This window comes from Sinohyriopsis cumingii, chromosome 12 (genome assembly GCF_028554795.1).
Source record: "Sinohyriopsis cumingii isolate HCF-2022 chromosome 12, ASM2855479v2, whole genome shotgun sequence".
In the NCBI taxonomy this organism is placed as follows: domain Eukaryota; kingdom Metazoa; phylum Mollusca; class Bivalvia; order Unionida; family Unionidae; genus Sinohyriopsis; species Sinohyriopsis cumingii.
The window spans coordinates 35036386-35062344 of NC_142972.1; the positions used below are offsets into that span (position 1 = coordinate 35036386).

At 36.4% G+C, this 25959-nt stretch overlaps 1 protein-coding gene across 3 annotated transcripts in view; it reads right to left on the minus strand.

Annotated features, from left to right (window-relative positions):
* LOC149786241 (uncharacterized) overlaps window positions 1-25959 on the minus strand; it is a 111232-nt gene that overhangs the window by 11033 nt on the left and 74240 nt on the right. For all 3 annotated transcript variants that reach the window (XR_016424894.1, XR_016424893.1, XM_089976613.1), the window contains exons 10-17: window positions 23346-23490; window positions 22824-23027; window positions 15082-15406; window positions 12316-12432; window positions 11621-11746; window positions 9224-9316; window positions 5506-5755; window positions 3747-3857 (exon numbers count right to left, since the gene is read on the minus strand). Coding sequence is in view for 1 of the 3 variants with exons in the window: in XM_089976613.1 (XP_089832739.1) it covers window positions 3747-3857; window positions 5506-5755; window positions 9224-9316; window positions 11621-11746; window positions 12316-12432; window positions 15082-15406; window positions 22824-23027; window positions 23346-23490 (1371 nt within the window). In the remaining 2 variants the exon portion in view is untranslated. The remainder of the gene's footprint in view (window positions 1-3746; window positions 3858-5505; window positions 5756-9223; window positions 9317-11620; window positions 11747-12315; window positions 12433-15081; window positions 15407-22823; window positions 23028-23345; window positions 23491-25959) is intronic.

Sequence of the window (25959 nt, forward strand, 5' to 3'; positions counted from 1 at the left end):
CCAGAGAATTTTTTTAAAAAATGTGCATATATTTTACACATGGTCTAAACTGTCTCAAGGCTGTTCTAGAAATAGAGGTATGTGGGTCAGAGGGTACCTTTTCTGAGACCCACCACCCTTAAAATTTTTATTGGGCTGGTCAACAAAGTATATCCTGAAATAGATTCCCACAGTATATTTATAATTACAAACAAGTGCCCCATATATATAATTACAAACAAGAGTCCATAGACTCCCACCACACACATAATCACAAACAAGAGTCCATAGACTCTCACCACACACATAATTACAAACAAGAGTCCATAGACGCTCACCACACACATACTCACAAACAAGTTTCCTTTGACTCCCACTGTACAACATTACTTTCTGCAACAGCCCATAAGAGATAACCCTTCTGATTTAGATTAACACTTGTTCATTAATTTTATGTTGCTTGACACATGACTCACTTGGATTCAAACCTAAGGTAGAATCTTACAATTTCTTGAAAAATGATTTTTGGGGATAAATTTTTTCAAGAATACTGCCAAAATTTCAATTACACAATTACCACTATGAAATGGAATCAAATATAATGGTATACACAAGTAAACAACATTCATTTGACCAAAATTTTCTTTTCCTTTGAAGGGGTGGATAGGTTAATTTTTAAAGAACCAATATACAGAATAGAAGCTGCCCAAAAATCTGAAGCACTGGAGACTTTTTCTCAAAGAAACTTTTTGTGCATGTCAAAAGTTGAATGACAGAATTCAAGGTTTCCAAAACACATTTTATGTAATCAGATTGCATTTTCTCATAAAGCTAACTCTCTATTCTATGGCTCCTGACACACCCTTTCTTCTTAACAGTCAATGCAGTAGACCATGTCAGCATTTCTATACGAGTTCTGAAACCTTTCATGCCAAAATAAAGGTTTTATGATTTTGGATTCCTGGTTGCTTGGGTACTGCATATACTTGCTTACAAGTAAAATCCAACTGCAAACAACACAGAACCTGATGTGCCATCACATAATGTGCTGGCATATCTGGGTTTATGTTATTTGTTGTACTGATTACTCCTAACAAAATGCACAGACCCAGACCTTCCAGTACATTGTGATGTTAAAAACACCATCATAATTCACCTAAAGCTAGACATTTTCGTTGGCTGATTGGGACACACCTCCTGCATCAGTAATGTTATTAAATGTTATCCTTTTATGTTTTCATTATCATTTTGGCTTAAATTACTGCAGAAAATATATGTGTAGAAAAATTTTGAAAAAGAGAATTGTCTTTATAGTTCTGCTTCTAAAAAGTGTTACTGAAATGCCTTCTAAGAGTAACTGTGAGTAATAAAACAGTCTATCAGACCCTTGTATGGCAAAGATTTCTTAGGGCCATGTATGAGCCTGGATTAAGGAGATTAGGTATTGAATGCATCTTTTAATGCTCAAGTCCATATACTTAAAATTTATGGAGTGTAAATAGAGGAACCATATTTTTTACAATTCTCTTTCCTATGATTCTAATTTACTTCAGGTAAAATAAGTGCATGTCATATTTTTTTAAATTTTAAGCATGAGTTAAACACTCATGCTTAACAGAACCAGAAAAGCAAACACAACCAAGCACCAAACAATGAAGAAGTTAATAAAAGATTCTCACATGAATTTATAAATCATTTAATTTAAGTAACTGCTAATCATCAAAGTCACTCTAACAGTTAAAGGATGTTCAAAAAAGGGGATTCAGATTTATAAAACAAACAAATCAATAGCCATCAACACATGCTTTTGGCTTGGCAGTGTTTTCAGACAACTGTCATACAGTGAATAATGTGATCCATTCCCAATAAAAAAAAGACCCATTGTTCAATAACAATTCTTCTTATTGTAGTCACTCAAATAGGTATCTAACTGGTATTTACAATGGATAACAGTACATGGGGATGCAAAAGCTTTAACTGTTAAAGAGAAGTTTTAGCCCTACAAAGGATCAAGTCTGGTGTTTAAACAAACAAAATTGGCTACAGATTTAGGTGTTCATGACTTAACCATCTAAGCAAATGTGAGAGTAGCAGGAAGCAGCAGAAAATCAATTCACTGTTTAACAACAATAAAACATCTGATTCACTGCAGAGAAAATTCTAATTGTATGAAATTTATAAAGACCTGACTTAATGGGAAATACATGTGTATACATACCAAACCTTCTTTCTTTATCTAATTTTTTTAATTATTTTTTGTACTGAATTTTGGATTATGATGATCTATGACATAATGACTAAATAATGTTAATTATGTACATATTTTCCATTGAATTTTTTTATAGAGATCAGTCAGTGATTGGTCCTTTACCAATTCATGTTTTACATTAGACATGTTTCATATATATGTACCAATGTGTGGTACTCTGAAGGATGTAACATATTACCCAAGCATCCCAAGTTTTCTCTATATGCATATTTCTCATTTAATATGCACTGATTTAAAATGGTTAACTGTGCCAATTAAGCATACAGTTTTGCATCCACTTTTCTTACCCACACCCATTCTTTTTGCAGGCATCATTTTCTTTGTTTGTTATAGCATGATACAGTACATAACACAGTTTCATTTTGTGGACCCCAACCATCGTGTAATAGCAGGGTTTTACTGTACTGGCTACGTAACACCAATATGAAGTTCAAAAATGTAAAGAAAAAGGTAGAAAGGTTAGCATGCTTTAAAAGATATCTAAAATAAAAGAAAGGTAATAAATATTAAATCTAAAATCCCTAAAATATAGGGTCAAATTCTACTATATAAAATACATTCATATAAAACAGGTATGTGCAATCTATGACCCACAACCTGGTTTTATCTGCTTATTTACATCAAAAGGTGTGGCCTTGAAAATTGTTTATCCGGCCTGTGACCTGAAGGAAGTTGTTTAAAAGGTGCTAGATTTTCTCTGGTGGTATAGCTTCATCAAGCTTCTTAAATGAGTTCATAAAAAAAAATTCTGTCTCATAGGATGAAAGCTGATATAAAAGACAAGATGGGCTTGAATTAACTGATTGGAGGTTGACAAAGGACTAAAAAGTATTTATTAATTAATACCCAGAAAATAAAACATATTGATGCATCAATAAAACTTTCAGTGCTGTCGTTGTGGTGATGGCATTGAGCTGGCTGCTTGTCAGGGCATTTTAAGTTTAATTGCATGGCTGGTTGGTCTCGTGCCTCTTTCATCATCCCAAACAAACTGGAGTTAAGTGCCATTTCCAAGGACATATCAAGGCAGCAGATCCAGACAAGTAACCCATGGAATATGAGTCAGATACTCTACCAATGAAGCTACTATGGCTCCTGCGTCTAGACAAGTAAAGACTCTTCTGAGGGCACTATACATATATGAGAGAGAGGGTATATTTATGCACATGAATGGTGTATTGGAGATAATATTATGAAAAATAGAGGCAAGTGATAGCAAGTTTATGCCAACCACGCACATGATGTTGCTATATGCAATATATTAAAGACATTTTAAACAGGGAAGCCTGAAAAAGGGTAGAATTCATCTAAGAGAGTGCAAGGTGCAATACTCTCCAAGACAATAATGACTTTTAATGTATATATAGAAACATAGTAACAAATAGTACAACTATAGTATCTTGCCCGACATTTATTGTAAAAGGATTTAGAGTAAAATTTAAATTTACATGACAGCAATCAACCAAATGGTCTCTACACTACACAGGCTTTTACTTACTGGACATCTTGCTCTGTGTGACATATAAAGGGAAGACAGGAATGAAGGATTTTCAGGTGTTTCCACAGCCGGCTCCTTGTCCTCCACACTATCATCTTCTGGGATTGGATTCTAAAACAAAAGAACAGATATGCTAGTGTCCATTCCCTTAAATTCCTTAGGTAAACAATGGTGATATATGCACCAGAGCTTTCAGCTACTTTGTTTTCATCTGGAACTTAATTGCTGGAATGATTTTAAATCTGTTGACACATAATTTGTTTTAAAAAGTACTGATTCTGACTAAAGGGCTCTGACATTAAAAAAAGTTTTGTAACAAATTTGGACTTGGGTAACACTTTATCGCCTCCATAAAATATGACAAAAATAAAAAAAAATATTTATCAAGCATTAGTAACCAGACTGATAAGACACCTTAGTAAGATACTATAGTCATCTGAAATAGCTTTCTTCATTATTTTAACTAAGGTTACTGTTATAAGAGGAAGCAAATGTATCATACCAATAATCCAGTAGTATTTGACTTCTATGCTCTTCTACGATGTTTAATTTACACATCTCATATGGCAACTAAATGTATATAAAATTGAAGAAATGTGCTCAAGAAAGTGAATGGCACTACCACCCCATTTTGTAGTCAAATGTGTATGAGAGACTGGAATGAATAGAAAACTTAGCCAGTCAATGAGTTGTAAAATACAGCTTGCAGTGACCTAACTTTTCTAAGGTGGTACTGTGCTTACCATGATGCATTACCAAAAAAAGCTGAAATCCTTAATGACCAATAATGCCAGAGAAATTGACTTAAATGAATGAAGCATGAAATATAGGTCACTGACATACTTTTAGAAAGATGCTGTTATAATTGCATCTACATACTAAGGTACAAGCCAAACAATGCCAAAGAAAGTGACATAAATGCAAAACTTGACCAAAAATCACTGGATCAAGAAAATATTTCAGAGTGACCTACTTATGGTAGGATGAGGTGACAAAAGTCACTTGATCAGGAAAATAGAGCAGTGACCTACTTATGGTAAGATGATGTGTACTCACTGAGATGCATCTACATACCAGGCAGCATGACCTTCAAACAGAATGCCCGAGAAACTGACCATAATGCAGAATTCAACTAAGATATAACAGATGAACAGACTGATGGACAGGGATACAATATATGCCCCTCCCACATTCATGGCAGGGTTTAAAAATGCCTTGAAGCTAAATGAACTTAAGGCTACATAATTTCACCTTTTTTTGATCTGTGCCTAACATGGTAGCATTAGTGCAACAGACAATGAAATGTGTGGCTGTGTATGAATCAAAACCAAAATGATCTAACAAATATTCTGTATGATGCAGTGTTTTATCTGTGATCGCATTATTTTGACAGGTTTTTTATGCAAGTAAGACAGGAATTCCAATCAGAGATGGGTACTTTAGACACATAATTTACCGACAATTTCAGTTAAAAACTGAAGATGAAGTAAATAGATGTGTGACTTCAAAAATTTTGAAGTTAGTACCTTAGAATTATTGATACCACTGCCACTGGATCAGTGATACCTGTGTATTGCTTTTTACTTTTGAGACCATAACTAGGCAGAGCAGTAGCAAAATTAATCCAATTTAGATAATGATATAAATATATGCCGTGATTATTGCAATTTTTTTCTTAAAAATAAATTAAATATGGTACAAAAACCTGGTCTTACTGCACATCAATAATGTAACAGGAAATCCTAGACAACAAAGTTACCTCTGGTTCAGGAGTGTCAGTTTCTATGTCAGTCTGGGGAAAAACAATGCCATCTTCATCAGCAGAAGTACCAATGTCCATCTTTGTCTCTGAGTACCTGGGTGAGGCTACAGTTGAGGTGGATGTTGAGGTAGATTCTGAGGAGGTATCTGCAGAAGGCTGCTTGCTGATGTAATGTCTAGGTAAGTAAGGAACATACTGGATGGATGGCAAACCAGGGAAACAGATAATGGCTAGGAACCAGTGAGAACTGAAAAAAAAGGTGGTAGTAAAGCTAGAAAATACAACTATGGTAAGATTGATTGATCAACACACATTAGGTTATCAAGCTATGTATTCATGACAAATCATCTTCGGTGCACATGCAAACAAAAAGATACACCTTTCACAACACCCTAACTGAATATGGGGCCAGATCACAATGGAAATTAATGCAGTTCATTGATACAAGCAAATACTTCATTGTGTACAAGCATACTTACTGTATATACCTGCCTATAAGCCAAGAACTGCAAACTGCATAGACCCAAATCTGCCATCTTCAATAGAGCTGGGTCTATGCAATTTGTTTGGAGTAATCAGTAGAACAAACACTGACCCTGTTCAGGGTCTCTTTTGTTTGCAGATGGACTCAACAAATGAGTAAATATATCTCTGAGTATAGTGGTGATTACAGGGGCAAAAAATAAACAATGTGGCAGGCCTGACCTATCATGTAACCCTGAAGAGTCATGAAAACATGCTATTAAAGGATATTTTGCAAAAATCTCTGCAATGTGGTGTATTTATTTTTGTAAGAATGATTGGACAAGAAGGTATATGCATTGAACATGTAGCAGGTACCAGTCTCACAAATCAATTTTTCTGTAAAACTGTATTCCTGAAACATAAATATCCCACCATTGTGCGTGAAAACTGACTCCAATACAATACTTAACAAAGGTGTGACAGACAGACAGATGGATAGATAAAGGTAACACAATATGCCCCTATCAGTCATGGTGAGCCATTAAAAAAGTGAATAAACTTGCATTAAATTCTTCCATTAAATCTGTAATCATGGTTCATACAGGCAAAATATGACAAAATTCAAGGACTTTATTTGATTTTTAAGGAGTCTTATAATCTAAACTCACCATAGATATCTACATTTGGAACAACCTTCGAACTGACTTGTGACTCATGTGACTGCATTTTCCTCTCCCAATAAAGCTCACTAACATAGGTACAATAAACAAAAAGTCAAACTAACAAAAAGTTTATTAACAAGTTCCTTCTCTGTACTTAATTTCTCTTCAACTCCTTGATCTTAGCATTCAGCTTATTGCAAAGACTTTCATAAATTTCAAGTTTCTCCTCAGCTCCTTCTCTATTAGCATTGGCCTGTGCAAGAAGTTGCCACTTTAGTGTCTTTTCTGCTTTTAAAAACAGTTCATCTGCTTTCTTCACAAGTATTTCATAATCTAATCTGGTCTGCTTTTTTCTTAATATTTTATGGTGTTCTGCAATGCCAAAAACACACAAGATGTTTTCTTTTCTGCACACAAAAACTTTGCAGCCAGAGCAATGTGTGGGAACATAGCATGAAAAACGTTAGCAATATGTTCATTTGATTTGTAGGAAGCATGTGTGACCACAGTATGCAATGTCCATAAAATTTCTGACTTCAGAACATCGTTCTTGGAAAGGAAGTTGGAAATATTTGCAGACGCTGGCTGTGTGGTTGAAGCTGCATCAGACTGTGGTGGGGGTTTCATCAATCCTGTCATTATTTAATTGAAATGTGACTTCTCCAAGATATAATGTCAGTGTCTGTTTTTATTCCAAAATAATCCAAACTCAATGCTGACACTGACGCTTCACTTTTCTGGTGTTCTGCACCTTATGGTGTGATTTAAGGGCCCTCTCGCCCATAGCCCCGATGTCTATAACTTTGTTGCACACACACCACAAAGCTTTATGTCTGTCCTGGGTCTCCTTGACCCACTTACAGGAGCCTTTCCATTCACAATTAAAAACACACTTCCCTGGTGACATTTTCATGTAGAAACCAAGGCCACAAGGTGAGATGTAAGAAATAGATGCTGCCATATTGCCATTCCCACAATGCTGCTAAATGGAAATCTTGAGTAATCTCCCTTTCCTTAGTTACTGATCAAGCCACAGAAAGTAAAAGGCACACAGTCAATCAGACATTTTCCACCAAGGTTTCTTTTTCTTAAAAAAATTTGGCCTTTTATTTTCTTAAAAATTCAAGCACTTTTTAAGGATTTTTGCTCATGTTCAAGCACTTTTTAAGGACTTTTCACCACTGACATTAAAAATATGTACTTTTCAAGAGGATTTTCAAAAAATAAGCACTTTTCATCCAGCAGCTGAAAATTCAATACTTTTCAAATCTGTGCGAACCCTGGTAATTATAGGTGCAATCTACATTAATATGAATCCTTTAGGACCTAATATGCCTTTCATCCCTTTTTGATCGTGACAATTAATGTAATAGACAGACATTTGAGAAATTTAATATAAAAATATTCAAATGAGATACACAAAGTTGTAACAAACAAGAAAACATTGTCGTGATCAATTATCAAATGTACCAACAAATTTGTCATTTTCAGTTCCAGATTTGCTATTACCTATATTAATGTTATCCTTCCTTCATTTATTAATATTAGTTTTATCATTCCAAGCTTTTCGAGTCCAAGGCTCAGCTAGTGTGGGTATGTGAGAAAGCCTGCCAGTAGCTTCTCGTGGGTTGGTGGTTCTTCCCTGGGTTTTCCAGGGTTCTTCCTCCACCAGTTATACTGGCTGCCATGTATAGCCTATCTTGTGCTGAAAAATGGCGTTAAACCCTAGAACAACAACAATGATTGCAAGCTTCATTTTTTAATATTAGTATTATCTTTTCATGCTTCATTTATTAATCTAAGTGTTATTCTTACAAGCTTCATTTTTAATTATTAGTGTTATCCTTCCATCCTTCATTTATTAATATTAGTGTTATCTTCCATGCTTTGTTTATTAATATTAGTGTGATTTTTTCATGCTTCATCAATTAATGATTGTGTTATCCTTCCATGCTTCATTTATTAAAATGCTCTTCCTTCAGAAAATTATAATGAAGAATTTCATCCAACAGTGGTAATTTAGACCATTCTTAATTATTTTCTGACAACAAGCTGATTTACCTCAGAAATATGTAACACCTAATTGATTGACATTTCCATTCCATTCCAGTGGTAATACTGTATTGACTCAAATACTCACACAAGCATTCAATGATGTTAGTAAAGGTTAGGTGCTACTGCAGTATAATTTAAAGGCCACAAACATTTTAAAGGTCAGATATGTTCTGACACAACATCACACAAAAAAGATACAAAATGCATTGTACGAGGAACTAATGTAACGTTAGTAGTACAGACCCTGCAGTAATCAATTATTAGGTTTTGTTAAGTCCAGGAGATAAGCTTTCAAACCTATTCTGTCTTGGCTATAGCATTAATATGGGATAATAACAGGCACCTTAAGTCCAATGTCAGACATGTTGCTTTAGCAAATGGTCATTTTAATTAATTTGTAATATACAGTAAATAGTCAATTTGGGATCTCTGATATATATGTACAATCCTAATAAATATGTTCAATAAATTAGGATATATCACTTGTCTTGATCCTTTTTCTTACATGCCAGCATGAGTCGTAAGATACATACTGTTCATTGATTGGTATGATGACGAAATCCTTCTCAAAAAGATCCACATGTCGGGTCCAGGTTTTGACTCGAGCATGTCTTTTTGCTGCAGGCCTGCAACAGGAAATCAGTATATTAAATAATGAACAAAGAAAGGTTAAAATTGATAACTTTATAACATTTTGTTTATATATTGTTATTACATTTACAATGAATTCCTCCAGTGTCATTTCAAGTACAATGTTCCCTCACGCTGCATTGCAAAATTCAGCACATGTCATTGATAAAATGATGCATAAACTTTCGCAATATATTGCTCTTTCAAGGTATGAAATACAATAGAACAATGTGATATTCAATGGAGAGATTCACAATGTCATGGACAGATTCACAATGTCATGAGGTTACGTTTACCTGTAAATGGGTTGCATCACAATATCAAGATGCTATATTTACCTGTAAATAGGTTGTATCATAATGTCACGAGGCTACATTTACTAATGTAAAAATGTTGCATTTACCTGTAAATTGGTTTCATCATAATGTCATGCAGTTACATTTACCTGTAAGTCAGTTACATCAAAAAGTCTAGATGTCGATTTTTCTTCATAAGTTAGACCAGTTTCCAGTAAGATATAACAACTATCCCTTGCTGCTATTGTGAAGTTGGAAAACATGCATTTAAAAGGTTCAGAAGCGTGATTCGAGACTGATGTAGACTTGTCAAACATTATGTTTATCTAAAAAGTTTGTAAAGTATGCTTAGGTCTTAATTACCCCCAGTACAAACTGCAATTCCAAATCCTATGAAGCTCAATGGCTCTTGCTTTCTTTCACCTTCATGGCTTGGCTTTTATGTTGCCAATTTCATGTGGCAATGGCAATCATCTCCACCATCATAAGACATACTCAAATCAAGACATGGTGTAAAATAAATGTAATTATTCCCTTTCCGGCTTTTTCCATCAAGAATCAATATTTCTCTTTATTCTTCTGTAACCTCTGTCTGCGTGGGTTCAAGTTTAGGATTCAACCAATGTGGGTATGTGAGAAATCTTGCCAGTAGCTTCTCATGGTTCAGTGGTTCTTCACGGGTTCTTCCTCCACCATTAATACTGGCCGCCATGCATAGCCTATCGTGTGCTGAAAAATGGCTTTAAACCCCACAACAACAACAACAACATTCTTCTGTACTATTAAAGCTTTTTATGAGGCTTAAGGTCCCTTTTGTCTTCAACAGGTATGTATCTCTTGTTGGATGCCATTTTTAGAAACTTCTATAAGAAACAGCTTGATCATGGAAACATTTTACATGAAAAAGAAATATATGCAGCTTAAACATGAGATACTCCTGTAAAGTTAATCTGGTTCCCTGACCAACTCAATTAAATCTAATATGAAACCTGGATCCAAATCAAACACCTGTATGCCAACATCTAGATTTTACCACAACAATCATATTTTCAAACGTTTTGCTTTCTGTGAGTCCATATTTTAAGGGTCAAATCCATAAGACTTAACTGTCAAACTAAAAGGATTGTCAGGTCATATGTGATGTTACATTTTTTTACCTGTAAATGGGTCATATCACAATACTGTTGTTGTTGTTGTTGTGTTTACTGCCATTTTTCAGCACACAATAGACCATACATAACTGGTGGAAGAATCCTGGGAAACCCCCAGTATGAATCTCCAACTCCAGAATATATTGGTAAGCTTTCTCACATACCCACATTAGCCAAGCCTGAGACTCAAACCAACACAGACAGGGGTGAGATTGGTAAAGGAGAACACTTCAGATCACTCTGCCACCTAGACCACACAAAATTTCACAATGTTACAAGTTTGATGAATTTCATTGGAAACAATTACACATATTAGATCATCTGATTTATGTAATTTTGCAGGTTAAAATGTTAAAATATCTTTCAGTTTTTCCAATATACAAACATCACTTATTCTAACTGGGTTCCTGCTTCCATCTGTCTAAAGTTCCTTTACCATTCTTTAATTATAATTTCAGGTCATGTTAATATGAACAAAAATATAGAAAAAAGGAATCTTCAGAAGATGTTAAAAAGAAATGAATCTGAAATTGCTATTTATGTTGACTATTATCTGCACAATGCTTCTTGTCACTTCTGTGCCTTCATGTGGGAGCTGCAGTAGCTCAATGGTAAGCATGCCAGACTCACAAACAAAAGGGTGTGGGTTTGAATCCTACCAATGGACCAGCCTGGGTCACCTACTGCATGACACTTTACTCCAATTGCCTTGGCACTAATTAACCTGCTTGTGTTGCTATGCCGTTAAACAACAAAACCAAAGCCTTCATGATAGGATGAGAACCAACTTATTTTAATTTATCTGAAGAACAATACTAAAAGATTTAGTGAAAAATAAATATTTTAGACTCACGTTACACATGCATCTTCTTCCGCTGCAGTTGAAGCATTCCGTTGTGTTAATCTCTTGAAGAAGAAGGAGCTGAACACATGCGTCCTCTTTCTATCCTTCTGACCCAACTTCTCCAGGAATAAGTACCTACAATTGTACAGGCATTTATAGTAAATTGTATTAACATAAGGAAATAAACTCCATCGCCTCTGAAATCCAGCCATTGGGAACTGTGGTAGCTCAGTTGGAAGACCATTAATCAGCTCGTCAGTAGCTGCCCATGTGCCAGTGGCTTTTCCTGAGATTTTTCTGGGAAGTTACTCCAACAGTTATACTGGCTGCCATGTACGAATTATCATGTGCTGAAAAATGGTATTAAGCCCACAACAACAACAACAACAACTAAAGTGGTCTGAATAAATGGAATGATAGGTAATAAAAATACCAGTGTATTCTTTCATCTTAAATTACAATTAATATTTCAATTAATTTTGCAGACTATATCCTACCTTATATGAATTCATAATCTTGAGACCTGACAAACATGATCAGAATATGAGATAATAATGTGAATAACACACAACATTGAAAGTTCTGAAACCAGTTAAAATGCAACAGTTTTAGTGTCATTCATTGCCTTTCCCCTAGGACACATCAAGGCAGCCAACCCAGACTGGCTTATGTTCATGTTAAATTTAACAAACTTAATATCTTACTTGATGTAGAAGTCAATGATGACATCATTCAGGAACTCTCCTTCATTAAGGCAGAAAAGGTCTTCATTGGTAATGGGGATACCACCTGTAGCTGGAGGTGCAGGATATGTCAAAATCCTGAAACAAGAATTTTCTGTATAAATGTAATTGTTCCTTCAGCCATTATTTTATTAATATATTCATCTTCAGTTTTATAAATATTATCAAGGATTTCTTATCAAAATGGTTGGGTCTTTTCTTTTCTTAAACACAAAAAACAAAGCATTTCTGGTAAAAGAAGCAAACTTTTGTCTCTCACTGGTTGTAACTAAAGCCTCCAAGAAGCAGGTCTCAAACTCATTCCTGGCAATCGTGAAAAATGCTAATTGACTGACTTTATGATAAAAGTCTTAATTTATCTTAATTCTAGCACATTAATTTTCTTGCCTCTCCACAAATGACTGACCTATTGAGGGTATTCACTACAACTTCACATACTTAGAAATGCTCCAGTGAGCTGTGGCCAGCAAATTGCAGTTGTTCTGCCTAGTACCATCTTTTCCATTAAGTAAAGTGAATTCTTTTTACATCACACACACATCGTTCCCTTTGTGAAAAAGTAAGGATATGGTTGGGCTACCTTTCGCAAAAAAAAAGAGGAAAAAGTAGGGAAAAACAGTATCAAATTTAAATAAATTACTGAATAATAAAACCTTTACTTGACATACCTTGTAAACTTGAACAATATCATGCCCATAGTCATGTACTAGCCATCTCTTTAGTCTAGGTTGCTTCTGTATTTTTACAGTTTTCGGTCATTACAACGTGTTTTGACCACATTATATCAAATGGCACAGCCAAAAATCTAATAAATTGCCACTAGAACAAGTGAAATATACACGAAGTCCCAAAACTTTACATTTAGTTTTTAGTTGTCCCTTAACATGTCGTTGTAAAGTTGAGGTTACTCAATGCATCAGTGACCACTGTGGTTTGAATAGTGATCACAACAGTGTGAAGACAACTATGCATTTGCTCTCATATACATTTACAGAGGTTGTTTTAAAATATCTTTAATGTTTCGGACCTTGTCATTTGTTGGGGGATGTTTTAGGATCTAACATAAGTTAATCTGACTGTTCTAGTGTTAGCTGATTGAACTTTTTCATAATTACCATAATGTCATGTATAGTTTTGTTGTGCTCATCTGAACTTACATGATACAAACACATGGTGAAATGACCAAAACAGGTACAATGACCTTAAACACCCAGCTCCACATCGCACAGTTCATAACTAAATTTAATTCATTATGGACATTCATGCATTGTGTAATGGATTTTCAACATAAAATTGAGAAAAAAAGGTTGGAACTGTAGCACCATTTTGGAAACAGACACGATTTTGGTATTCCCCCCAAAAAGCTGAAAATTTGAAAGGGGGTTTGGGGGTCCTCCCCCAATGGGGTTTCGAGTGGCAGCGCCCTTGATCTGTGGGTCCAAAGTGCCAAAGGTCCCCAGCTAAAAATGCATTTTATAATCATAAAAAACTGCTCCTTATGATCATAATAAATAACAAAATAATCATTTGAAAAACTAACAAACTTACCAAAAAAATTTCAACTTGCTTGATTGATTTCACAATATTTATTGTCACATGAATTTGTTCTCCAATATTATTGGTGCTTAAGTTATTTTATGTGCATGTCAGTGTTAATATTGTAATTAAGTCAAAATAATTTCTCAATTTTTGCAGCAAATGTGTTATAATTCTCTCTTTTTACTATATACAAATAATCCTATACAGTCACTTGTCTTTTTCTTCAATGGACACAACCTGTTGATATTCCAGTCGAGCTCTTTTTGCAGCTTTAATAAAGATTTGTTTAGCCTTCCTTTTTGACTGACTTTTTTGGCTCAATGTGCAATTGTTTTATTTCCTTCTCAATGAAAGCCTTTTTTCCTGTCAAGCTGGTGCTTGTATTGGCGAGATGCAGTGCACATATTCTGACAGAACGCTACATCTGTTCTGTCGTGCAAGAAATCTTTCTTCTTATAGTAATTAACTGCACTTTTTCCAGATGCCTTCTAAGCTTCACTTTTTCTGTATGCAGCTTCTTTCATAGGTGCCATTCCAAAATCTTCCAACCGCGATTAAGTAGAGTAGATGTCACAAAATGCCAGTCCTCTAGCGTTCAGTTTTCTTATAAACTGACCAACTAAATTTCTGTAGACTTTTCGCTCAGCCATTCCCATTTCCATATGTTGTTTTAAACCTTTATCAAAATTTCTCGTGTCATGGTCTCTCTCAACAACTTGGGATGCCATTTTTTTTGTTGCTGCAAGCACGCTTCTTCTTTCCATAGCCATCAGTTTCCATTACATTCGTTGGATGAATTTAAACTTTTGACCAATCAGAATACTCTTTACAAGAGTCGTAGGCTAACTAATATATGGAACAAATGCATTACAAGGATCATTGCGGAATGGGACCAAACAGACCGTGTTTTAAAAACAGATCGGAGATGATAAAAAAACGGACTATATCAAGAAAAATCGGATTCAAGTCAGGAGGAAAGCAGAATTCTACTTTAATACGGAGAAAAATCATGTCTGTGTAAAAAATAGAGTAGAGAAAAATAAGGAATCGAACAAAAGAGAAGGAGAAAGTAGGAAAAACAAAGATCAATAAAGTGTGTTTGCGTGTATGCATGTGTGAGTATGTGCAAGAACCCTTATTTATGTGCTGCTCATTACATGCATTTGTAAACTGGCAAAACATATTTACTTCAAAACTGGTCCTGTAAAACCAAGCATTGGAGGAGACAAACAGCTTGAGTCCTCTTCAACTGCAAAGTAAGCATGATCAGTCAGCTGCATTGAAGGAGTATTCTTTGCTGGCGACAGGTTGATGCCAACTGGTTTCTTTTTACAGGATTGTTCATAGACCTGGTAAGCTTCCTCCTCATTGAGCTCCATGTAGAAGGACTGGTCATCTTTCTCTGGGGTCTGCACTTGTGTCTCCTTATAAAGCTCCATCAGTTTGGTAAAGTCTGCCTTGGTATTATCATTAACAGTGCCAAGTACTACTGTAATCAACTGGTGTGCCTCCTCTGCAAAAGAAGTAAAAAAATCATCAAATCTGCCCTAGTTTTAATCACTCCATAGTCTTTGTTTGTGGCTGCTGTCAATGTCTTTTTCTTTTATCTGGACTAATGATAATCACAAATCTTTGTACAAATCATAATTTGTTTTTCTTAACGAAATCATTTCATATTCCAATGTGAGTGATCTGGAATCCCACGGCCTATGGTTAATTATCAGCAGCTTCACAAAACTCAATATAGTGGGCTTCATGTGTCTGCCTGCAATTAGGTTTACCTGGAGAAAGTAAAATTTTAAGTAAATTATGTTCCTCCAAGAATACTTACCTGATCAAATTAACATTAGGAATATAAGCCTGCTACCTCCCGAATTCAGCCATACTACACCTCTCCCTCGATAACTCGCACTCTGATAACTAGCAAATCCACTTATAATGTAGGGTCAGGTGTGGATCCCATTTTTTAAGCCAGAAAATACCTCCAGAATTGATTCCCATTTGTTGAACTTTTAGAAAATTATGATCAAAATTGGTAACTGAAAATTTTATATATCGCTCGTTTTATTGTCAAAAACGGTAGATATGACCTGGAAATTTTAATCAACATTATAAAATATCAAATTTAAAAATAGGTCATACAATTTTTTACATTTTCTTTCCAAACAACATTCCTAGTACACCGCAACTAACGAAATGTAAGGAAATTTTGTTCAATGAAAATGTCACTTACGCCAAGTGGAGGCAGCACTACAATAAATACAAATTAAATAATTTATTTATCAATTGAAATCTGTGTTCTAGTTCTTTCTTTTAGTTCCTTTTAAGTGTAATCGTCATAAATGCAATGTGTCCTCTTGTAATTAAATGCAAAATGCATCAATCTATCGTAACAGCTATGTCCACGAGCGTTTATCTGAAAACCTAATTAAATGCCGACAGTGTTCTGATAACTGACTTGTGAAAATATCTGTTGTTTTGTAGCACTGAATTCAAAGCTGGCATCCTTTGTATTATTATGTTATGTCTTTTGAATCAAAAAAAGGAGGTGGAATAAAAGAAACGTTAAAAGGCATAAAAATCCTTCAAACTTAAAATCTATCGGCCCTGGTCATATGTCAGGTGAACTCACTTCATTTGAGCAATCAAACACTGTTATAAATGTTATTGTGTATGTAATATAAACTAACTTAAATTAACAGACTCTTTCATAGCTGTGATCAAAGATAGCAATGAAGCCATGCGAAATGAATACTTTGTAAAAATAAAGACCTTGATTTCACAGATACGGACCATTGTGGTCAAGCGAGTTTCAGAGAATTCTTTAAATGGCACTTAGAGATATCCTCAAGGATGATAAGAAGTTTCATTATTACTTCCAATGAAATCACGGCATCAATATTGAACTAATTGAACAATACAAAAATTGAGTTTCGACGTAGACGATTGTCTCACAAAATAAATGTTGCATGTTTTTAAAAAAATGGAATCTTGTTTTGTGGTTTATCAACAGTTAGTCCAGTTCCCTGCTCTGTGGACTCCTGATTTAGCAGGATACTATTAAACTCCATTATGGGAACCAGACTCATCAAGAAAACAAAAAGCAGTGGCGTAATACACAGATTTTTCGCGTACACATGATGGTTGTTGAAGTTGGAACGATCTTTCACGTTTATTTTGAAAATAAATGTTATTTAAACAGAATAACGAACAACTTATTAGAAAAAAGTGCTTTAATAAACTTTATTATCGACATGATTGTAAAATGAGGATTCAATCATCAAACAGCCCAGTTCCCTAATGCATTTTTCTCGATGTCAATTCAATTTTTTGGAGGTCCCTTGGTAACTCGTGCCCTCGCTTATAGTGCAGTCTATGTTTGTGGACCCCGTTGTGTGTGAGTTATTGAGGGTAAAGTGTAAAAAGACAAAGACTTGCCTTTTCTCTCATGTATACAAAGGGCAATAACTCTTTTCCATTACCACCCCTTGCCATTACCAGATGTCACTAGTTTTTGAGCTAAGCAATTTACCATCATAGATGGTTACATGGCAGTGTGGTTGGGAGGGTTTTTAAATAATGTGATCAGGCAAGCATTCTCAGAAAAATATAATATTGTTGAGTTTAACACCATTTTTCAGCACAAGAAAGGCTATACATGGCAGCCAATCTAACTGGTGGAGGAAGAGCCCTGGAAAACCCCAGGAAGAACCATCGACCCACGAGAAGCTACTGGCAAGCTTTCTCATGTACCCACATTAGCTGACAGTGAGTCTCGAACCCACACTGAGGGGAGATGGCAGTGATCCGTAACGATGAGTGCTTTAGACCACTTGGCCACTTGGGGCCCCATGAGGTAATAGGAGGGAATGCTGAGCATCCCACCTATACCTCAGGAATCTTTCTGTTAATTATAACCTGCTCGCCTACTTAAAGCATCAAATGTGGTAATGTGAACCATGACCACTCTGTCAGGTTAAGAAGATGATTAATGGAATCTTCTTACTATCCAAATTCACTCGCAAATCCAGAGAAATTAAGAAGCTGTGATGAATTAATGGGTCGTGTGGTCATCTGGGCCGCTGCCACGAGATTCACAAGATCTGGGTTCTGTCTCTGTGAAACTAAATTCCTGAGATAAAAACTCAAGAAGGTTTACAATGCATTCCTTCCAACAGCTCCTATGATGTCTCAGATCAAAAAGTTGCATTCAAATGCAAGGCTTGCAGAGACTGCTCGAATTTCATGAGCTAAAATTCTCATGAGACAACTCTGATCTTTGGAGACATCAGAGTATAAAGAGCATATAACCCGCTTAAGCCACAAAAATTTGGCTTAAGAAGTGATGTTTTGCTTTCTCGCCTTCATATGAGAAAAAGTCCTTTGCTGTTACCGAGAATTGTCTCTGCTTAAGGGCATGGACAGGATCTTGCATGGCTGCTGCTCTCAGATTATCCTGGACTGCCAATTGATGATGACAGGTTCTTGGCTTCCATGATTATTTGTATGTGTCATTATGATCACCAACCATCTGATCTGAACTGAAGAATGTTCAGATCAACTGAAAATGCATGAAAGTAACTCAGCCTGCATGCTGAAGCTAAACCTATCTGGAAACTGGTTACTGTGATAACAGTTTCAGCATGATACAGACTAATACCTCAAATTTTCCTGAATTTAGCCATCATAAGATCCAGGACAGATAACAGGTTGGGAACAGGGTGAGGAATTTTGGTCTATTCAAATCAAAACTGTGACTCCAGATGGGCAAGTGGTCTAAAGTACTCACCTTTACTGATGCCACCTTGCCTCTGTTTGTATGGGTTCAAGTCCCTGACTCATCCAATGTGGGTATGTGAGAAAACATGCCAGCAGCTTCCCATGGGTCCGTAGTTCTTACAGGGATTTTACTAGGTCCTTCCTCCACCACAAATACTGGCCACCGATGATACAGGTAAAGAGTTCTCCAACATAATTATGACTGACATCTTGCTGAGTCAGTCCTTCTTTAACTGCAACCCTACTGATGTAAATCACAACAGTCAATGTTTAGGAATGTTGTTGTTGCTGTTGTGGGGTTAGCATCATTTTTCAGCACAAGATACATGGTGGCCACTATAACTGGTGGAGCAAGAACAATGACCACAAGAACCTACTGGCAAGCTTTCTCATGTACCCACATTAGCCATTTAGGAATGAATATTAATCCAAATAAATAAAAAATCCTGTATGGATGGTTCAAAAATGTAATACAGTGGAACCCCGCTATAACGCGATGATCGGGGTCCATAAAATCGGATCGCGTTAAAAGCAGGGTCGCGTTAATGCGGGGTTTTACAATATTTAACTTTTTTCCGAGAACAAATACGTGTATACATGTACAATGATCAAAAGTCGGCTTATCATCAGATGAATATTAACTGGAATGCATTAATTAAGATATATTCAAAATAATCGATGGCTAATATATTTATAGGTTATTACTGTGCATTAAAAACATTTACTAATTTTTATTTGTTTGAACAATAATACAGATTGACCGATAATACCAGACTATCGCTATATCATGAAAAGTGTATCAACACCGTATGCTACCGTGCCGTCGTGGCATGCAGTTCATCCATAATGGATGTAATTTCATTGAAAATCGTACAGATTTAAAATATTCAATAATTTTGTAATAGTCCGAATTCGTCGTGTAAAATATAGGATGAACAAAATATTGAAACCATTTACTTACTGTCTGATATCGTACGGTCATTGCATGCAGCTATTCCCGGGTCTACATACGGTGTCTGTACAAATTTCATACCGCTAAAATTTTATCATATGCGACAACTGCAAGAATAATTAACAATCAACGCATGATTTCAGCGTGCAAATAACTTTTATTTCAGATTTTGTGAACATCAAAAGAAACATGTGAAAACTGCTAAATTAATCGTTGCGCAAAGTGCAAAGTCAGTGTGGTTCCAAATTTAAATTTCATCATTTCTTGAAAAATATATCCAATGACGTTTGCTTCTTTGCCGCGAACTGTTGGGTTCTAGCAAAGTCAAGAATGTTTCTTAATTGAAGGACTTTGACGCTGTCAACATCTTGTGTTTCCAGCCACCTTAAACTTGCTTCTAAATGTACTACTGCTTCAGACACTTTTGGTGGGGGAGTTGGGGTGCCATCGTCATCGTTATCATTATCGTCACTGGTTTCAGGTTCTGATTGTGCAGCTTCATTCTTCCTGCTGACATTTGTAACAATTTCGTCATCTGATATGTGTTCGTATATAGGGCAGATGTCATCTACTGAATACCAGTTAAGGATATCATGATGACTGTGCTCGTATTTTTTGAGTGCTTCTTCTGCTAAACGTACGTCGTCTTCAGTGAATCCTGTAAATTCAAGCTCATCGTCACTATCATTTTGTGTCGAGGGCGTAAAAGCTGGCCCAAGACCCTTTATCCAGCATCGTTCAATGCAGCGTGCAGTGATAGCATCCCAGGCTTTACCTCCAAGGGGACATACTTCTTTTAAGTTGAGTAATGCCAATGATGTGTCGACGGATGCGTTATTATCTGCTACCATTCCCTTTATCATTTCACGGCGATAATTTTGTTTAAATACGGAAATTATGCCTTGGTCAAGTGGCTGGATTTCTGACATAGTGTTTTCGGGAGGTACGAAACGTTGATCTTGCCATCACTGCTGACAAGATTTTCCGCTGGGGGGTGGGCAGGGCAATTATCCAGCAGGAGGAGAGCTTTTTCCTCCAGCTTGAGTTTTCGTAAATGAGCCCGAACATCTGGAATGAATGTTTTGTGAAACCAGTCGTCAAATATGGAGCTATTCATCCAAGCATTCTTGCTGTTAGTGTACTGAAATGGAAGTGCCTTCATATTTACATGATGAAAACATCTGGGAGCTTTCGATTTTCCAATCATCAGAGGTCTGACTTTGTGGCTGCCAGACTTGTTAACACAAAATAAGACAGTCACTCTGTCCTTCCTCTTCTTGAAACCTTCTCGTTTGTGACTGTCAGTCTTGGTTGCAAGGGTGCGATCGGGTAACATTTTATAATATAAACCAGTCTCATCGCAGTTGTAAACTTGGTCGGCTGTGTAGCAACCGTCCTCCAGCAACTTTTTAAGCCCAATCGGGTAGGAATTGGCAGCCTCTTTGTCAGCGGAGCGGATTTCCCCAGACACAAGAACTTGGCTGATAGCGTGCCTTTTCTTGAATCTGTCTAGCCAGCCATTACTCGCCTTAAATTTGGAATCATCTCCATTGATACGGCGATCAAATTTCTCTGCTTGGGCTTTCAGAATTGGGCCAGAAATTGGAACACCTTCTCAGCGAGCTTGTACAAACCATTGGTACAAAGCTGAATCTAGGACATTGTCATTAGCTAACTTAACCCTTTTACGCTGTAAACCAGTTTCCTCTTCAAGAATGTTGGGTAGACTACGGAGCTTTCCTTCATCTGTTTTCCACCCTCGCAAAGTGGACTCGCTGATTCCTAGATCTCTGGCAAGCTGAGTTTGTTGTTTGCCCTTCTTTAGTTGATCTAGGGCATACAGTTTCTCTTTAGCAGAAAACGACTTGCGTTTTTGAACTTGCTTTTCCATAACAGTAAAATATTTTTTTATATAAGCAAACAACATACACAGATAAAGCTCGATAACTAAGTAATGAAGGCCTGCAATGGTTACGAATCACTTTTTATATAAAACAAAATTAAGCTGAACGGATGTACAATTTCATACCCTTTTAATGTACAGATAATAAAGTGGATATTATTTACTTTCAACTGTTTGTTGTTTGATCACACCGCCAAGCACAGCATACATGTTGGCGGCTTTCGTCCTTTGATGTTTATTAAATTGTGCGACTCTTGTATCAACCATAGCTTTGTCTGCTGCTTGGCTGTGATTGCAGTTAAATAAGAAGCCTATGTCAGCTATTGTTTGAGCAACGACAGTATACAGAATTCATGGAAGACAATCACAAAGACGATTTACTGGCTTTACTCATGGATCCGTAATAAGTAACACTTCCGATAATGTTTACTTCGGCTTAACAATTCAAAAACCTAATGAAACCAGTTTTCTCTTCTAGAGTAGAATACGGAGCTTCACCACAACCTGTTCAAATTGATAAATTTCAGAAGCCAAGCATTGTTCACACTATTTTTTGTACGTTATATATATCGTATTATTTTAGAATTCATACACGATCACTTCTCCAAAATCACTTAAAGAACCTGGATAAATTGTTAAGTTCCGATCGTTTATTATTAAAAGTCATACGCGAATTCTTCCACCAAATTATAATAAACGTTTTAAACACTATTTCTCGTACGTTAAACAAATATTTTCACGGTCTGATAAAAATACACGTAAATGAATTTCAAATTTCAGGAACCATGCCACGATCATATTATTTTAAAAGTCACAACTAATCTCATGCCCAAAATGAAGTTAATTTCTTGTTTTGTTTTTTTTACTTTTCTCCAAATTTTTTTTCTCCATGTGTGAATGAATATACGAAATTTCGGGAGCCATGCTACGACCGCGTTATATCCGAATTCGCGTTATGGCGGGGCGCGTTATAGCGGGGTTCCACTGTACAAATTTGGCTTTGGATTCACAGGAGGTGTCTTGTACAAAGATGTATGGAAGCGAAGCTAAAAACTAGCAACACCTGGTGATGGCATTTTCAAGAATAAAAAGTAGAGATGGATTCAGGAGGTAGCAGGCTTATAGCATTAACGTTAATGTGATCTGAGAAGGAATCTGAAGGAGAAATGAAATCCTGATGAATTCTATTTTTCTTAGGAACATATTTAAAGCATCTGTGTATTGCTGTACATTAGCAACATGCTCTAGAACATATAAAACAATGTTGATTCAGGTAGGACATTTTGTATACAATACCTTTACTTTGTGGATCAAAGTAAGGGTCTTGAGCTGGCAAAGCAGGATCTGTGTGGGGTTGGATGCCAAGATCCTTCCTGATGCGAACAGCACATCCTGAGGTGGTCAGAAAAAACATCATAGACTGACCCAATGGGTTAAAATGGGACAAGCACTGGATGATTTCATAAGGATGGATACAAAACTTGTGTGACCCGTCCACACCTGAAATGTTGAGAATTTCATAACATGCAAAGACAATTAGACGGTATTTGGATGAAGTCAATGAATACTCAAGATTAATTATTAGTTCAGTTCTGTCATGAACAGTGTAAGAAGAAAGAATTAAGAAACCTATTTTGTTCCTGAAAAATTTTCACGCACACATTTTAGAACAATGGACACCAGAGGAATAGAGGAACTGATGGACTTACAAAAGCCATAAAACTTGGTTCACATGACATGCAAGGTCTGAAATGATTTAAAAATTATTGCCTTGAGGGCTTAAAACATTATTAATAAAGTGGCTTGAGAGAAACTTACTTTCCATATAAAAGTAAATTCCATCTTCAGACAAAAGAATTGGCTCGATGGCAGCCCCAAGGAAAGAGCCAACCCGTATGGTTTTGGGAAGTAATGTCACTTCAACTTTTTCTCCACTTTTGGGTTTCAATATGAGATTTCCCAGCTGAAAAATATTGAATTAAATTTTATACTTGCTGTATGCATATTTTGTTTGTGAGGTTCTGACAAAACTTTATCAAATCCATGATTACTCTTTCTTAAATGAACCAATACTATCATAAATAATTTAAAGTTATACAATGGTTTTAAGGCTTGTAAAATAAGTACTAATGGTCAAGACAAGTAACATAAGAAGGTAGGAGAGGTCTTTATTGTGACCTATATTCTTCCTTCCATGATGTTGGAACATGCCTGAAATTATGGAATGGAAGGCATTGACTATGATAGGAGTTAACTTCTCATGCAATGTTTTGACACCTGGGTTTGTTTTACCATTGTCACCACTGGGATAAAACGGGGATAAAACCCCATTCCCCCTCACAAACTTCAAAAGTGGTGGATCTTCTTATCTGGGCTTGTTCACAGAAGCACTTCCAGCAAATGGCATGCTTGATGTGAGCCAGGTGTGCGGGTTTAACATCTCTGTGATTCGATGTGAAACCTGCATTCATGGTTATTTGAGTAGGGGGGCAGGAATGTTTCCAGGAATTTCCACCACCAAATTCAATATGTCATTGATCCAATATTTTTCACACTTGAGCAAGGCAAATGATGCCACTCCAATTAACTTGCTTTCTGAAAGACTCCAATTCAGGGAAAGAGCACTGACTGCCCAGACTTTTATAAATCTGGAACTAGAGAGGACTGTTTGTAGCTTTGTATTCCAACAGGCATATATTCAATTTAAGATTGAGGGATGAATTGTATAAATCAGATTATTCCATCAAGATATCAAGTCCAATAGGACACTGAGCCTGCCTGGGATGTGGCAGTCTTGGATGAGGAATGTCAATTACGATACCACCTGAAAAAAAAATCCAAAAGCCAGAAGGTAGAGACCTATAGACTTGCATACCCCCTCGCTTCTGATGAAAATCACACAAGGTGAGTTGTCATACAAGATAAAAACATATTTTCCAGACACTGTTTCCACCTGTAACTGAACAATATTCACTATGGTCTTCATCTCCAGGAAACTAGCATGTAATGAGTGCTCCTCAAGAGGCTGAACTAAGCTCATTTGTAAGGTGACAGACAGGAAGTTGTCACTGCTGCCAAATATGCTGGTGTCCATGTATATTGTGAGGTCAAGCAAGCAAAATGCATCACCTGACAGCACGGTTTATGGCTATATATAGAAGACTCAAGGAGCAGAGTGATTACTGAAGATACGATATTACTCTTAAAGTGCAGAAAGGAACCATGGGAACAATCCCAAATGGACACTGCAAGAGACTAACTCCAAACCAAATGGGTTTTTGGAGCCCATATCCAGATGAATAAAGAAGAGCTGGGACTAAACCATATAAGATTTGTCCTAGTTGACAATCTGAGATGAGGCAATAATGAAACTGAGGATTTTGTGTCTTGACACAAATAAATGCTCACCCTGTATGTTTTACCTGTACAGTTTCCATCACAAACAATGGCGGACACCAATCTTGGGAAATCTATGCTTTAACTCTTATGCCTGATGGTGTTGGTTGAGTCATGACCATAAAAAGACCCGAGTAAGATCCCATTGGGGTTGTGTTAAGTAACTTAATGACTCTTTTCAGTAGGAGAATGTCTATTCAAGTGAGACACGTGTTATCACTTTAGAGTGTCTCCCAACCAAAGTACATGTATCTGAAAATGGGCAGCACAGGCGAGGCTTAATTTTCATGGGTCTTGAACTTGCCTTTTAAAGTAATGCAAGTCAGTACCTTAACCAATCTGTAGCAGCTGTTCTGAAAATAGCTGGTCCATTTTTGTTGATATCAACAGATGTGGGAATTATGTAAGAAGCTCTCAATGGAGCAGAAGATACAGGCCACAAGACTATTTCAGTTGATACAAGGCTGGGTCTTCCATCTTGTGTGTGTGTGTGTGCACACGTGTGCGCAAGCATACATGTTCAACTTATAATAGTAGATTAGCAATTAAACCTCCTGTGAAGATAGCAACAATGAAACTGGCAAAGAGAGGAGTTGGGAATGGTAATGAAACTGTAAGTCTATCCATGATATGACATGGTGATCTGCCACTGACTCTGGTCAGTGTGGGAAAAGATTCACCAAATGATGGTTATGTGCAGTATCTATGACAGAGTCAGAGATGGACAAGGCATGACCAGAGGTTGGATGCTGTCTGTATTCTGAGACCAGAACTGGGTTAATTACAAACACAGATCACTGCATCTGGTCTTGCTTGGAGAGGTTGAAAGTCAAGGCTGAGCCAGAACTGGAGACATTATCCAAAGCCAACCAATTTCTGGTGCCTAAGTCCAGTATCAGTTATTGAGGAGATGATCACCTCATACAGTACCTAAGATCTGTATGAGGTGATGGGAAAATGTTTTAAGTGGGCCGCAGTATCATATAAGTACTGGTCAAGTTGACTCCACTGTGATGGAATGCCCTGTAGCAATGCA